Here is a 14,767-nt window from a genome sequence, read left to right as displayed (position 1 = left end):
CTTACCATTGCTTGACAGCAAGTGAGTTGCAGATTTAAGTATAAACATCCTTTAGCTTTTTCACATTTGTCATTTTTACCTGAGTGACCCAGTTTTAAAGGATTATATTTTCATGGAATCATAGAATGGTTTGGGTTGGAAGGGACCTTAAAGATCATCTAGTTCCAACCCCCCTGCCATAGTCGGGGATTCCACCCACTACATCAGGTTGCCTGGGGCCCCATCCGACCTTACTGTAAATGCTTCCAGGGATGGGGCATCCACAACTTCTCTGAGCAGCCTGTTCCAGAACCTCACCACACCATTGATATGTTAATATAAATTTTAACAGATTTATTTAGTTAGTTACTTTTTTCTTGCTGTTTGGGTGAATTACCCTGCTCTCAAATGAATATTAATCTTTCATATGTTTTTTCAGTATTTCAACTACTTGTTGCAGGTTAAAAAGAAACTTTACAGATGCAGAGCCATCACTGCATGAAGATATGGAGCAACAGGAACAGTTCAGAGGGAAGCCAACTTGTGTGTGTGATATTTAAGGGAAATTACGTGGATCAGAAAATTTTGAAGACTTGACTTTTTTCCACCTTGTATGTCAGTCAAGAGGGCCTTTTGTTCCAGGGAAAAAACCTGCAGGAGAGAAAAGATACAAATTGTGGAAAAGGTGGGGACTTCCTAGGAAAGGCTGATATGGGTGCCTCTTCCTTCTTTTTCCTGAATTTTCTCTTATCTTCTTCCTCTCCCCACACAAGCTAGCACAGCTGTGGCTGCTTTCCCCTTTCTGAGGTAAACTGCGGCTAGCGGGGCCTCTGTAGAAGCTTGTATTGGTGACAAATGATGGTCAATGATTACTTAGCCATAGGGAGTAATTGCAGTGTGCAGACCTGGAAGAACTGTTGGGTTATTTTTCTAAAAAACGGTAATTCTTATCGCATTACAAGTCTGAAACAAAACTAACATTTCAAGAGAGATCATATTTGGATAGACAGGTCAGTGGTGTTTGACATCATGTGTTGTGCTTCCATTTCAATGAAAATATCAATTAAATGCTAAATTAGATACTCCTGAAAAGTTTTCTCCTCCTTGCTAACAACCATTCTGTTTATTTACTTGTCTGTTTGTCACGAAAGCTGTTGATCCTCTCTTTTTGGTCTCGCAAAATCTGGATTTGGAGACATGTACAAACCCCCCCCGTGTTCTGTTACTGTGCTTTGTACCAATTCCTTTCTATTCCTGTACTGCTTCAGTTCTTATTTAGTAGCCTCTCTCCCACTGAGGATGTTTCTTTGGAAATAGTTAATAAAACTAGAATCTCCTCAAAGAGTATTGAATTCAATTACTACTAGAGCCTGTGGTTTCAGAAGTGGAGATGGATATAGTTGGCTTGATACCTTGTTCACCTCACTTCACCTGCCCACTTCCTGGTCCCCAAGCTGCAGTCCTTACTGATGGTGGTTCAAAAACTCTGATACCTTCTGGTAGGGCAAAACTACTTCTCTAAATATTCAGTGTGGTGACCCAGTTTCTGGAGCTCTAGAAAAGTTTAATGCTGGCAGAAGGGAAGTATCAGGGTATCTAACAACCTGTTCATCACTTTTCAAACCCTTATAGTCAGTAATCCTTAATTATTTTGATTTTGGTTTTTTTTCAGGGAGTGGCATTGAGACAAATTTGAATTAATTTTGTTTGTATATAGGTAGGCAGTATCTACAGAAATGAAAAGTAGTGGTTTTCTTCTGATTGTAAGCAGTTTTTCCTTCCATAACCATTTTTAAGTTGGAGTCTCTGGTAATGATACCTTTACTCTTGGAACAGAACAATGAAATGTATTTAGTAAAAATTTTTTGCAGTGTATGTCAAGTTAAAGAGGTGTCCTGTTCTTAGTATGTCTTTTAATAATCATTGTTCTTATAGTCAGCTGCTTCAGTGTTCCGTAGCATATGTGACAGTTGTTGGTAGAGTTCCTCTCTGCTTCTTGGTCTGAAGTTGCTGAGGATACCTACTAGCTGTTTCATTAGAAGTAATGCATTTCTTCATCTTAAAAAGCCTACTTCTTAACAATTCCTTTTGTTTTAGCTTCACAGGTAAGACTCTTGTATCATTCAGGGAGACAGCTGAGAGGAGAGCAGGAATTATACCAACAGAAGTGGGAAGTGTGAAGGCCATCTGAAGGGCTATGGGGTGGGTGTGAGGGCAGATGCCTGGTTCAGACGTGAAGCTCAGTGAAGGATTTATATGCATGCTGCTGAGCATTTTAAGTACTTGAACAAAATGAGAAAATATAGATGAGTATTCATAAACCTAATAATCACCTAGCTGTGCCAAAATACAGGCTGTTTTCTGAAGAACATAAATTTTCGCACTTGTGCAGAAAACGCTGCTGCTTAGACTCACATGGAGGGGGTGATCAAATGCAGCCCTCCAATCCTGTAGTTGCCATTAACTGTTTTTACTGAGGAGCTGCTGAGCATATTTCAAGCCTGTAGCTTCCTAAAGCTTCCTAAAGTTAACACAAGATGTGCTTGGTATGTGATCTGAAGGTGTAGATTGACATGACAGGTAAGGTGACTGGTGGCCAGCTACCTCTACAAGAGTCTCTCCTTGGTCGTGTGTTTCCCACTTTTCTCTTGTGTTGCAAACTAGTGATCGTGTGTCACAGGGAGAATTAATTCAGCTGCTTCCCCTATTGGAAAACTAATTTAAAAACACTTCAGTCTCCTGTGTTAACCAGCTGAAACTTCTCTCGTTACATCCCTGTGATTTGCTCTCTAAAGCGGAGGGGAAGAATGGAAAGCTATATTGACTTCTTTCATACATTTTTAGCCATTAGTCAGGGTGCAGTCTCAGGTAATGTCAGTCTTGGCTGACTGTGACCTGATGGAGTGGCTAAAGCATCTGAGACCAGGGCAGGGATACCTAGACCAGCTGGTATGTGAGAGATGTGGCTGTACCTGCACCCCAAACCTTTCAGGTCCATGTAGGTGTTTGATGACATAACTGGAAATCTTGAGTTAAACTGACACAGGGGAAGCCTGGCATACCATCCAGAAAGAGAAGTCTGTGTGGATAGAACTTTTCTTTTTCATTTCTGTTTCAGGCCAGTCTTTCTAACCAGCTGAAAAGTATGGCTCCAGAGATCTGAATTCAGTGATGACAAATTACATTCACCTTTCTCTCCGTGTTTGTAGACTGTTTGGGACTGCTGTTATTCTCCAAGTAATTAAAAACATGAGGCAGGGAAAGGAAGCCTTATTTTACCTTGTGTTTTGTTGGGTTTTTTTTCTCCTACATGCAAGTATTTCCACAGCCTTATCTGATCACAACAGTATTTTTGCAATAATGAAATCTCTTCCTCACTGTTAACACTGAAATTTTAGCCAGGAGTCTAACCTGGGGCATTTTGACTTATTCTACCTCAGTTCATTTTTGCCTCACCACAAAAGCTCTCAGAGTACAACACTACAGCTTTGTCAATTCCATGTCAACATTTGAAATAGTAAAAGGCTTGTAGTAAAGATCATATTGTTATACTTTTTTTTAAACACAGATTTATGCCTATAGAGAGCATTGCTTTGTTTTGTCTTTTTTAAAGAGAATTTGTAACAAATGGGAAGTCATAATTTCTTCTCTTGTGGAAGACCTGAGGTGAAAATGAGTATTTTAACAGCCTAGTCAGCTGATAATACTGCCTTTAGGAATTTAAATGAACTTGCTTTATATTTTCTCTGCTTCAGGTGAAAGTGGGAAGTGGAATATATTGGTCTGAACATGGTTTGTTTTTCCTGGTATATAATGCATACTGTGTGCTTCCCCCCTTATTTTGCTGTTTCTGATGATTTTGTAATGTTGTAAAGATTCTAGCTGCTTTTGACAGGCAAAGCCTGCAGAAATCAATACACAAATTCTCCGTTAATCAAGGTGAAGTTCCAGCTTCAGGTGTGACCCAATTCTGGCAGACTCTTGGGTAGACTGACCTGGCACAGTAACAACCCCCAAATTACAGCCAGAATTTGGTCAGCAGGAGAATTAACTCTGATAGTTTGGCTGTTAAATGTGCTGTTTAGAAATTATCATGTGCTAGATGAGTGCGGATCCCTACTGGATTAGATCACTTGTGGAGCATAGTTGTCCTTTCAACTTTCGTAAGGGGATTTTTTTCTTCTTTGCCATAGTTTTCTGGTGAGGTATCTTGGGTAACAGTGTAATTGTTTGGTGATGGGTAATTTGATCCCAACTGGAGTGTCACTTTTGCTTTCACTTCTGCTTTTCCAAGTATGGATCAGAACCACTGTTTAAGCTTTTGCCTCAGCTCCCTAGAGAAGGCTGTGCTGTTTACACTTCTTTATCATGTATACTTGCTCCCTGTTATGGCTGTATACATCATTTCATTAAATGTGTATTGAAATGTGGGTTTAACTTAACAATGCGCTATAAGAAATAACTTCATAAAGCCATGTGAAATTGGAGCTATAGCACAGTATCTGGGGTTTGTCTGAATGATGATGTGTGGGAACCAGCTTGAAATTCTGTTCTGCATTAGCCTTTCCCAGATCTATCCCGGAAAATGGGTCAACATGCACATCTGTCCCTTAAGCTGTGTAAAAGTTACCAGTTTCTTTCACTTTGTGGTAGCTTTAATAGCACATATTTGTGGATAGGTACTGGTCTGATGAGACCGTAAGAAGGCAGAGCAAAATAACTATTTATAGCTATTTTGTAACAACGTGATTGCATGAACAAATTTCTTTAAGTTACCTTGTTTGTAAGGAGAGACAAGTGATGGTATTTTAACTTCTTGTATTCCACCTTGAATCTTAGAAATAAGATACTCCTGACAATCACCTGCCAGTTAAAAAGTAGTTTTCAACCATTATTCTGCTTCTGCTTGTACATATGCAACTCTGCTGTTCCTATATTAAATTTATCAAGTAAAGAGGGCACAAATTGGTTTCATGTCTGATAGTCAAGAATGAAAATATTGATTATTGAATACATGTGCAAGAAAACTCACGACCTCAGACCTGGCAGAGATGTGGAAACTAAACAGTTGTAGGTATCTTTGTGAAGGAAAGCGGGACAGTTTAGGAATGGCTGTAACATACCTGTCCTTTTTTCTGTGGGCCAGGGTATGTAGATGATCAGGTTGGGCAAGAGAATAGTTGAAACATTTATGTTAAAAGTTCTTGCTATTTTTAAGTAATCACCTACATACATGCCAACTCTGTTAGGTTTTGAAGCTTCCTTGTGGGATGGTGTAGTGAGATAGGTGGGAGCATATTTCTCCTCTCCTACCTTCTTTGCTTGATTAAGAGAGCTTTATTTTATGCTAAGCACCACTTTCTGTTGGAAGAATATTAAGCATCATGAAGTGTTTCTATAAGTACAACAATAAAACGTAGCAGCAGCCATTGCAGGAGAAGCCAAAGGTCAATTAAATACTGCTGATGATATCAGCTAGTCTTATCTGTATTAGAGGCTCAATAATACAGATTAGTGAACAGATTGTGCAAATATGCAGTGGTTTGGGCCCTATTTTAATTGAAAGGGGAACATTGCTTGGCAAATGGGAGTTCAGGAGCCTATTCCAGCTCTCTTGTCTGGTGGGGAACCTTCCTACTAAATACTAGAAGAATGAGCTATCGATCTCCTTTTTTAACATAAATAGTTGTTGGATAAATTGTCACTGTTGATAGATTTTGCTTGTCTGCACCTGAAGACCAAAGTGCTGTTTCTCAGTGAAGACTGGGACCACAATTTTTCACTCTTCTGTAACAGTTTAATATGAAACGGTTTGAGTTGGAGGGAACCTTAAAGATCATTTAGCTCAAACTACCCTGCTGTCTGTAGGGATGCCACCTACTAAACCAGGTTGCCCAGGGCCCCATCCAACCTGGTCTTGAGGACGTCCACAGCTTTTCTGGACAACCTGTGCAAGTGTCTCACCACCCTCACAATAAAATATTTCCTCCTAACATCTAATCTAAACCTACCCTCTTTCAGTTTGGAGCCATTACCCCTTGTCCTGTCATTCCATACTCTTTGTAAAAAGTCCCTCTCCAGCTCTCTTGTAGGCCCTCTTTAGGTACTGGAAAGCTGCTGTAAGGTGTCCCTGGAGCCTTCTCTTCTCCTGGCAAAACAACCTCAACTTCCTCAGCCTGGTGCTCCAGCCCTTTGATCATCATCTTATGGGTGATAACTTTTTGTCTGTCTTTAAGAAACGCATGGGAAAGGTTTTGATTGTGATACTAATTATTGTTAATATTTAACAGTATTATTCCTTTGAAATTGATCTGAATTTGGGTTAGTCTAGTCTAAACTCGGTGGAAGATGGAGTTTGTTGGATTTCCTGTTGTAAGCAAAACAAGGAAAAAGCTATGTGCCTTTTTAAGCATTGGTCCTGTAAGAGAGCATCATATAAATAAAAATTACCTGCTCAGGTAACTGAGCATACTTTGGTTTAATCTCCTTAATGGGAAAGGGAGAATAGTATGTTGGTTTTGGGGGTAGTTTGGTTTTTTGTTTGTTTTTTCTAATTTGTTTTTTCTGAGGTAGTGTATTTAAATGTATTACAGTAAACGTGTTGTGACTTTTCTGCTTTTGTGAGGTCAGGCATGCTGAAAGCAAGGGTTGCTGCCCAGTGGAAGGCTCCCATGCTGCCTAGTCGGTGACTGCTGCTGCACCCATGTCCCATCCTGTTCGACCTGTTCCCTCCTTGCCTTCTTAGGGTGTCAGCATGTGCTCTTGCAGTTTGCCATGACACAGCACTCAGACAATCAGGATGGACCCAGATTAGGCTTGGATGGTAACAAATTGAGAAATAGGTGGCAGTTTCTATGTGTCTTGTGCTGGCTGTAGGAGAACAGACTGTCCTCTGAATTTAAGGGTGAAAATTAAAGAATTAACGGATTGCTTTTTCTTATTTTACAAGAGTCAACTGTGCAAGGTGGCTTGTTCTGGTTCTGTTTTTTGGCTGTGATGTTTTCATTCTGATGCCAAAAGTCCAACAAACCATTACAAAGAAGGTCTTGCTTTTTTGCTACTTGTATTTCCTAGTGCTTCTGTGACACTTCGAGCAGGGTTTGCTCCTGAGATGCTCCAAGTTATTGAAGCATATCATGATATGTGGATGGTTTTCTGGCCCTTGCTTCCTTTCTGTAATCCTTACCTGCACCTGCTCAATTTTAGTGGGGTCTTTTGGTCTCATTCCTAGGCAGGAGCAGTTGCCTCTGTTTTCCTACCCAAAAAGGGTGGGTATCTGGTTTGGTCTGCTCTCCTCAAAGCTCTTCTGTCTTGAGCATCTTTGTATCTTTTAGTGAAAGTGAATGTGTCTTCTAAGGCATAGAAAAAATACCATACCCATACTTAGCTAGCGTTGCTAATATGCACACCTGGTCAAAATCAGAAAGCTTTTGTGGTTTTCCTTCTTCCCCTTAATGAAGTGATTGGGTCAGATTCCTCCAAGGTTTGCGGCTTCTGCCATGCTTCCTCACAGGTTACCTTCCTTTGCTGGGATTTCTCCCTCCCTTTGCCCCCACACACCACAAGAAAAGAAATAAAAGATTGCTTTATCTTACACTCTTCAGGGCTCCCAGAGGTTGTGAAAGCTTTCTGCCAGTCGATCTCTGTCTGACTCTGGCATGCCTCTTTGCTAGAGAGTGACCCAGCTCAATAAGCAGCCATGTAGGTGTACCAGCCCTGGAGATTTACAGCCATGGGACTAAGCATTACCTCTGCTGTGGATTATTGAAGATGTCAAAACACTAGGGCAGAAAGCACATAACCTCCATACGTGCTGATGACATGCACTAGGTTTGATGAGTAGTGGCAGGCAGATACATGATTTAATGCAGTGCAGTTTTTCTACATGTGTTACTGAAGTAAAATTGTTTGCTTTTTTAATTTATTCAGTGAAGTAACAGGAGATGAAAAGGCAAAAAGGCAGAGCTCTGCAGGTTGATAATTGTTTACATCTTGCAAAGGAGAATTACAGTAATAATTAGTTTTTCTATGAGTAATTTTCTATAAACCCCATCCCTATGTGAACATAAGTAAAATCTGTGAACAGATTGATTGATATCAAAACCATGTGAGCAGGTAACACCTAATCCTATGGAAGAAAAAGAAAAGGAGTAGAGCTTCATGTCACCATGTCTTCAAATGAAAAAGCAAACTAAGAGATTTTTAAGAAAAAAGTTTGCTTGAGTTAAGCACGTTCTGAAAAATATCTTGCTAGTTTATCATCACTGTTTTTAGAGAGTCCTAGATGTGACGGTGGAGGGAAAAAGAGGTTTGCACAGGAAATGAGCACCATGATTTGGGGTTTTGCTCCAGGCAGCTGTGGCCAGTTTTGCCTGTTAAGGTTTTGGGTTGTTTCTGGGGCTAAAGCTGCTCAAACCTTTGATGTGCTAGTGGTGGTTGAATTGCAGTTATATATGTGGGGATTCCCTACCTGCTTCTTGCTTTAGAGTGCCTTTCTCCTGGAGGATGAGATCTTAAGAGTTCTTCAAAGGCTCTGAGACTTCTTTTTGTATCTTTTTTAGTGTTGTGATAATGAATGCAGAGCTCATTAAAAACAAATTATTGTCAAAACTAGAAGAGGTGGTGTCTGCTCAAGTCTGCTCAGTGTTAGACCCTAATTGACTCTCTCTGAATGTCACATGGATCAGGAACCATCATGTCATTGTCATGGCTTCATCCAGATGTGTAGTACTTGTGAAAAGAGAACAAAGACTACTTAAAGGACATGTGAAGGGGAACAGCCTTGATGGATCCTTTCAAGGTAGTTCGACGTGAGCTTGTGACACAACAGGAATTTTTTTTAGCGAAAGTCTCTGGTTCAACTTTTATTAATAATAAATGACCATTTTAAATACAACTCAAATACACTATTTGGAACTCCTGGATCCTTTTGAGGTCAGTGATACATGCCCAATAAAGCTAGCAAAGCCCTTCCCCCTTCCCTTCTGAGGAGAGGAGTGATGATTCTTAACTGGAGTGAGGTTACAGGTGATGATTGTCAGAGAAGATGGTGGAGCAAGTTAATGAGAAAGGGATTCAGAAAGTAATTTATTGTAAATCTGCTGAGAAATTAATTAAATTTAATTAAAGGGGGAAAAATCGGGGATCCAGACTGATGAAGTTAATACTCAAACCACAAACATGGTCACAGAACCATAACCTTAAAGGCGGGTGTAAAATGTGTAGTAAAAGTTTGTATATTCTTTGGTTGGCACTTCTTGAATCATGTCTACTTGGTTTTCATTTGGTTAGCACCTACCACTGTGGAGTCCTGAACCGTGGTAAGTCCTTCAAGTACTTTCCATGAATTTTTATTATTTTTTTTTTTTAAGAAAATAAATTCAAAATTACACACTTCCCAAACCTACAAGAAAAATAATTCTTCACTGATTTGGAACTTATCAACAAAAATGAAAGATGTTTCCAGTGAACTAGAAAGGAATAGGACTTTGCTTATAAATAAAGGGAATTTTAATCCAGTTGGTTTTTTTACCAGTAGAACATGAAAGTCTTGTAGACTATGTTGTCCCTTCATTTGCATTTGTGCATTTCCAAAAAATATTCTTGTATGCAGAATTTCCTTGGTAATTTACAGGGTATAATAATAATATATATATTATTTGTATAATAATATATATATTATATTTGTATAATTTGGGTATAATTTGGTGTACTGGTAGACATTAAATTTCTCTACAGAAGTGCATATGACATAGAGCAATATTCACTTTCAGCATTAGTAGGTAAGAAGAGCAATTTAGCATATACATATACTCTGAACTAAGAGTAGAGTTTCAGTTAGAAAATATTTGTTTGTATGTGTCTATTTTAAAGTAGAATGGCCCCTTCTTTAAGGAATATAGCTGTAATACAGCTAACCAAGTACAACCTGCAAAGGTTACTTTACGTCCAGCTTGAGCCCGGCTAAATGACAGGTATAAATCAGTGCTTCTCCAGTCTGGTTTGAACTTTGCTTGCTGTGTAGCTAACAAAGATTTCCTTTAAAAGAAAGCTCAGGAGGTGGAAATAATTTTCTGACTATCATGCCACCTGGTATTGTTTTCTGTTGCTGGTGTTGCTGCTTTTTGGGGCACTAAGTGTATCGGTGTAGAGTCTGTGTGTGTGTCCTGTCCCTGTTCCTCCCTGTCAGGGCTCCCCCCCTTCACCCCTAACTGCCCAAAAAACAGCTTTAAAAGAAAAGAAAAGAATTGGCAGAGAGCGGTACATACTGCTCTCTTGATAGTTTAAACATTACCTTTCTGTAGGATGAAATGTGCTAGAGCCTGCTTTCTCCTTATGAATTGTAACCAGAGCTAGCCCCTGCTGAAGTGCTTTACAGAAGCTCGGCTGAGCATAAGAGCTGGATGCTGCCTGGCGTTTAGCACCAAACTGCAGCTTAACTGCTTTTAGACATGTGAGTCCTTCCTCATGCTGTGAAAATACACTATGCTATTGTGTACATTGAGAGTTCTGAGGTCCCTAATACACAGTGGTATTCTTAAAACTTGAGGATTTGGTATTGTGAGAAGCAGATATTGAGGGGATAAGGCTCTTCAAAACAAAAAGAAAATGAAGGAAAATAAAATAAAAAAAAAGATATTTTTACTCATAAGAGATCTTTTGTTTTGTTTTTTCTTTCTCGTTCTGTAGCACCTCCTGAGTCTGTGGCAGCAGGTAGCCTAATAGGCTATCTCTAAAGCTGTACTGCCATCAGTTGCTGATGCTAGTGCACAAAGATGGACTCTTACGGTAGGACAAAGCTCCATGAAGTTACTGCTAATAAGCTCTGTTCACTTCAGTCCCATTCAAAGCACGGGAAAAGGATCAATCTCTGCCAAACTTGAAAAGCTGAAACTATTAGAAGTTAAAAATTATTTGTTTCAAATGGGTGTAAAACAGATTTTCAAGATAAACACTGAAACCACACATGACTTTTACCACATATATTAATCGTATTCTGTGTGGGCATGAAATACACAAAGTGTTGAGCTTTGTATTCCTTCACTTTTATAAGTGCAGGTTTGTTCCAACTAGCATTTAATATAAGCAATGTTTAAGTACCAGCTTCGATGTCAGATACAATGCACATTCTCATTATGAAGTAGCTTAGTTTACTCTTAGAAAAAGGATGTGCCTCTTTTTATATCTCCCTAATGCTTAAAAAAACCCAAAAACCAAAAACAAAACAAAAAAACCACTACAACAACAAAAAACCCCAACCAAGCAAAAAAAAAAAAAAAACCAAAACCATGAAGTAGTTGTAGGTGGAATTATTTTGATTATTTGGTTTTAAAGTGTTGTACCTATATTTCTCTAAAAAAAGCGTATACTAATCCTAGTGCAATGGCTTTTTATATTTCTGTAGCAAATTGTTTTCTTAGTTTATTGTGTTTGAGTGCTATAGTGCTGTATTGATTGTCATCTGCTTTTTAAGTACAGCTTCATGATGTACAGGGTCATTCTTCCAAGAAGAGTCACTCTTGTGGTGCCATATGCTTGATTTCAATTTTTAAATTCTGCTACAGTTGAATTAGTATCCTACAGGTACAAAATGTGGACATTCCCCAGCATGCAGTTAGTGTAGTTTTGGGGATTTCTTATGTTTGTGTTTTTTTTTTCCATACCTTTGAGTACATCCTCCTTCTCTGCTTAAACTTGTCCATGTAAAAACCAAACTGACTCTAGCCGCCTTTGGATGTAGCTGAGCTCTGCTCACTTTTTAGAGCTGAAAATGAAATTTAAGGAAGTTCCTTCCTAAGAGTGGGTGTATTGCTGGGAGAGCTGTCTCTCCATACTGCCTCCATTCTGACCTGCCTGCACCCTGAGCGGAGGGTGCTCAGGGCATCATGGCAGCAATGGCTGGCTGAGGTGCTCTCCACCATTCTCTGGTCTGAGACTGTTGCCACCATGCACACTCTGCTTTTCTTTATCTAACATATACCTAATCTCTTTATTCTCTGTAGTTTTAGCTACATTGCAGAGAGAATAGAGGTAGTGCAGCAGGGATTTTTTTGAAATCAGTATGAAACTTGGGTTTCATACCATGGTGTTATGACTCTTCTAATCCTCTGGCTCCTGACTAAATTATCATTCAGCTGCTGAGGCAGCAATGACAGTGTTGTGTTGCTTTTCAGGGTTTTTCTGTCCTTTAGCTTAAATACTTCATTAATAGAGTCTTTGTGTCTTCTGGTACCACTGTGCAGCAGCGAGATCTGCGTCCAAATTTGAGGTGTTCCCATTTTATTTAGAGTGTTGTTTGGCAGGTTCCTCTAATGGAGCATGTTAAAGAATAAGCAGTCTAGGGAAATCAAACTTGCCAACCTTGAAACACTAATTCCTGGAAAGACGTGCTGGTTGCACTTATTTTTCTCTGCATGGAGATATTCAGTGATGAAGGAGTTGGCTGGTGGTCAGCTCCACTTGTACAGTCAAAACTCACTCACTCAAGATTACTTTGGACAGACACAAACATGTTCTAGCTGGGTCCTTGCAGACTCTCAAGATCCAGCAGGGTTCATTAACTTTGGCTCACTGCCAAGCAAATGCAACTCTTGTGTGCCCAGACCAAGTAGGATCTGCTGTTTTGGCATGGAGTCCAAGCTGTTAAAGCCTGCCAAGCATGAAGGGTGCAGATCTGGGTCCAGTGCGCTTCTTGGATCCAGGAGCTCTGGAAACATATTGCGGATATCTGACCATATGGATCAGCTTGGGACCATCAGGGCTTATTAGATCAACAAAAGTTTCTGCCCTGTTAACCTCAAGCTTATTTCTGTGCCTGGTTTTAGTTCAGTTTTTATTGTTTTCTTTTATGTTGTTTTTTTGTTGTTGTTCTTGGTTGGGGTGGGGTGGAGGTGTGTGTTTTAAAACTGACTCTGAGGTCTGGGGAAATTTATTAGCTTGGTCAGCCTCAGGCTCAGCTAAAAGTTTCTGCACTTGCAGTATGGCATGTAAGGAGCTTCTTGGAAGCAGACTGCACAGGCACTGAGCGCGCTCAGCAGGAACCAGCTCAGGGCTAGCACTGAGTTAGAGCTGCTAGACTCTGATCTTAAATTGACTTTTAATTCCTCTATGCTTTAATTCCCAGCTCATTTTGCAGTGAAACAGTATCCACTGCCTGCTTTCTCACAACCTATATGAGCCATGATATTGGAGCTCTGACCATTACACCCAAAGTACAGAGACCTGGATGGACTCTGCCAGTTAGGACTTGTGTTTTGGTTTTGTGGCGTGTGTAGCCATGGTATGTACTAGTTAGACTGTATGTTTAATACCTGCCAATGTCATAAGGGTAATTAGCTTTCCTGTTTAGATTCAAAAATACTCTCTAGAAAAATTGCAGTGTGCTTGATGTAAGTCAAAATAATTTTAAGAAAATATGCTTGATAGTCTGTGGGCTGTTACAGTACTTGAAATTATTTTTGCTCACAGAATTCACGAATGCTTGCTTAACTTTTCCAGGCAAAAGGTCATACAGCTCTTATGGGTTTTCTTTCATATGCAGGTGCAGCTGGGACAAGTGGATATAAAATGTCCTATCACAGAGTGCAGCGAACACCTGGATGAAACAACTGTCCTCTATAACCTGCCCCATGATGACATCATCAAGTATAAATATTTCCTGGAACTCAGCCGCATTGACTCCAGCACCAAGCCATGTCCTCAGTGCAAGCACTTTACAACCTTCCGGAGGAGAGGCCACATTCCTACCCCTGCCAAATTGGAGAACAAATACAAAGTGAGCATTTTTGCTAGGGCTGTGGGTCAGATGGCACTGCAAAAGTAGAACAGCATTTGGTGGGCATTAAATGAGCTTTTTTTGCTTCAGTGGAGCTGTGTGCAAGCTGTGATTAGAAATATGAATCTGTAGTATGTTGTTGATTAACTACTTACTTGGCTTCAAATAGTTTAAGTACTTAAACTTCAGCCCTTTTTTTTTTTTTTTTTTGGCAGAGAGCGTAATTTTGTCCTGGCATACATTGTAATTTAAAGAGTGTTTTCTCTCGACATGCAAACAATATGGTCACAATCAGAAGAGACTGGGGAAAGGGAATTTATCACTATAACCAGTAATTCTAGACCCTCTACCCTTAAGTTTTCCCTGAAACTCTGGGTAAATGAATTCTGGTCATTTATGCTGTTAGGCAGTTGGCTTTGCTCCTTCCTTAGTAATAGAGCTGTTGTCCATCCTGCTTCTTGGTTTTGATTTCTTCACTCTCTTACCAGACATAATACATTACTGTAGCCTCATCACTCACAATGCAAAAACTTGAGAAACAGGAGGGGAAAAACCCACTTCTACAGCATTTCTTTTCATAGAAGATTTGCTTATACTGTGATTTAAATCAAAGATAAAAAGCAAGAGTTTAGAAGAAGCTTTGTGCTGCTGAAGGTCCATCTAAGTTCCAGAAGATGACGTTTCTGTCTGCAGCATCATGTTCTGTGTTAGTTTTCCATCCGGTTATTAGATTTGATGTGGTTAATTTCATGATTGAGCTGGCCTTTCCTGGACAAACCAGTTTCCTCAGTAGGAGTTTAGATGACTGTTTAGATAGCTCTAATTACACAGCATAAGATTCAGCCCAGTGTGAAGATTAAAAGGTAGAAGGTTGTGTATTCATTGGAGTTGAAAAGTTGGTAAAGCTAATTCTGAGTTATGAGCTATTTAGGTATATTGGTGCAAGGCATGAATTACATGCCACAATCACAATGTCTGTTGGGCTCAATGTTTTCAGATTTTTGGTGTCTTACA

General features: G+C 39.6%; 1 protein-coding gene across 1 annotated transcript in view; it reads left to right on the top strand.

Annotated features, from left to right (window-relative positions):
* RNF217 (ring finger protein 217) overlaps positions 1-14,767 on the top strand; it is a 65,657-nt gene that overhangs the window by 17,996 nt on the left and 32,894 nt on the right. Inside the window, exon 3 of the mRNA XM_029962738.1 lies at positions 13,520-13,753. Coding sequence (XP_029818598.1) covers positions 13,520-13,753 — 234 coding nt within the window. The remainder of the gene's footprint in view (positions 1-13,519; positions 13,754-14,767) is intronic.

The sequence above is a fragment of the Manacus vitellinus genome, unplaced genomic scaffold, assembly GCF_001715985.3.
Source record: "Manacus vitellinus isolate BGI_N305 unplaced genomic scaffold, ASM171598v3 scaffold_4_pilon, whole genome shotgun sequence".
NCBI classification, from domain to species: domain Eukaryota; kingdom Metazoa; phylum Chordata; class Aves; order Passeriformes; family Pipridae; genus Manacus; species Manacus vitellinus.
This window is presented reverse-complemented; position numbering and strand designations above follow the sequence as displayed.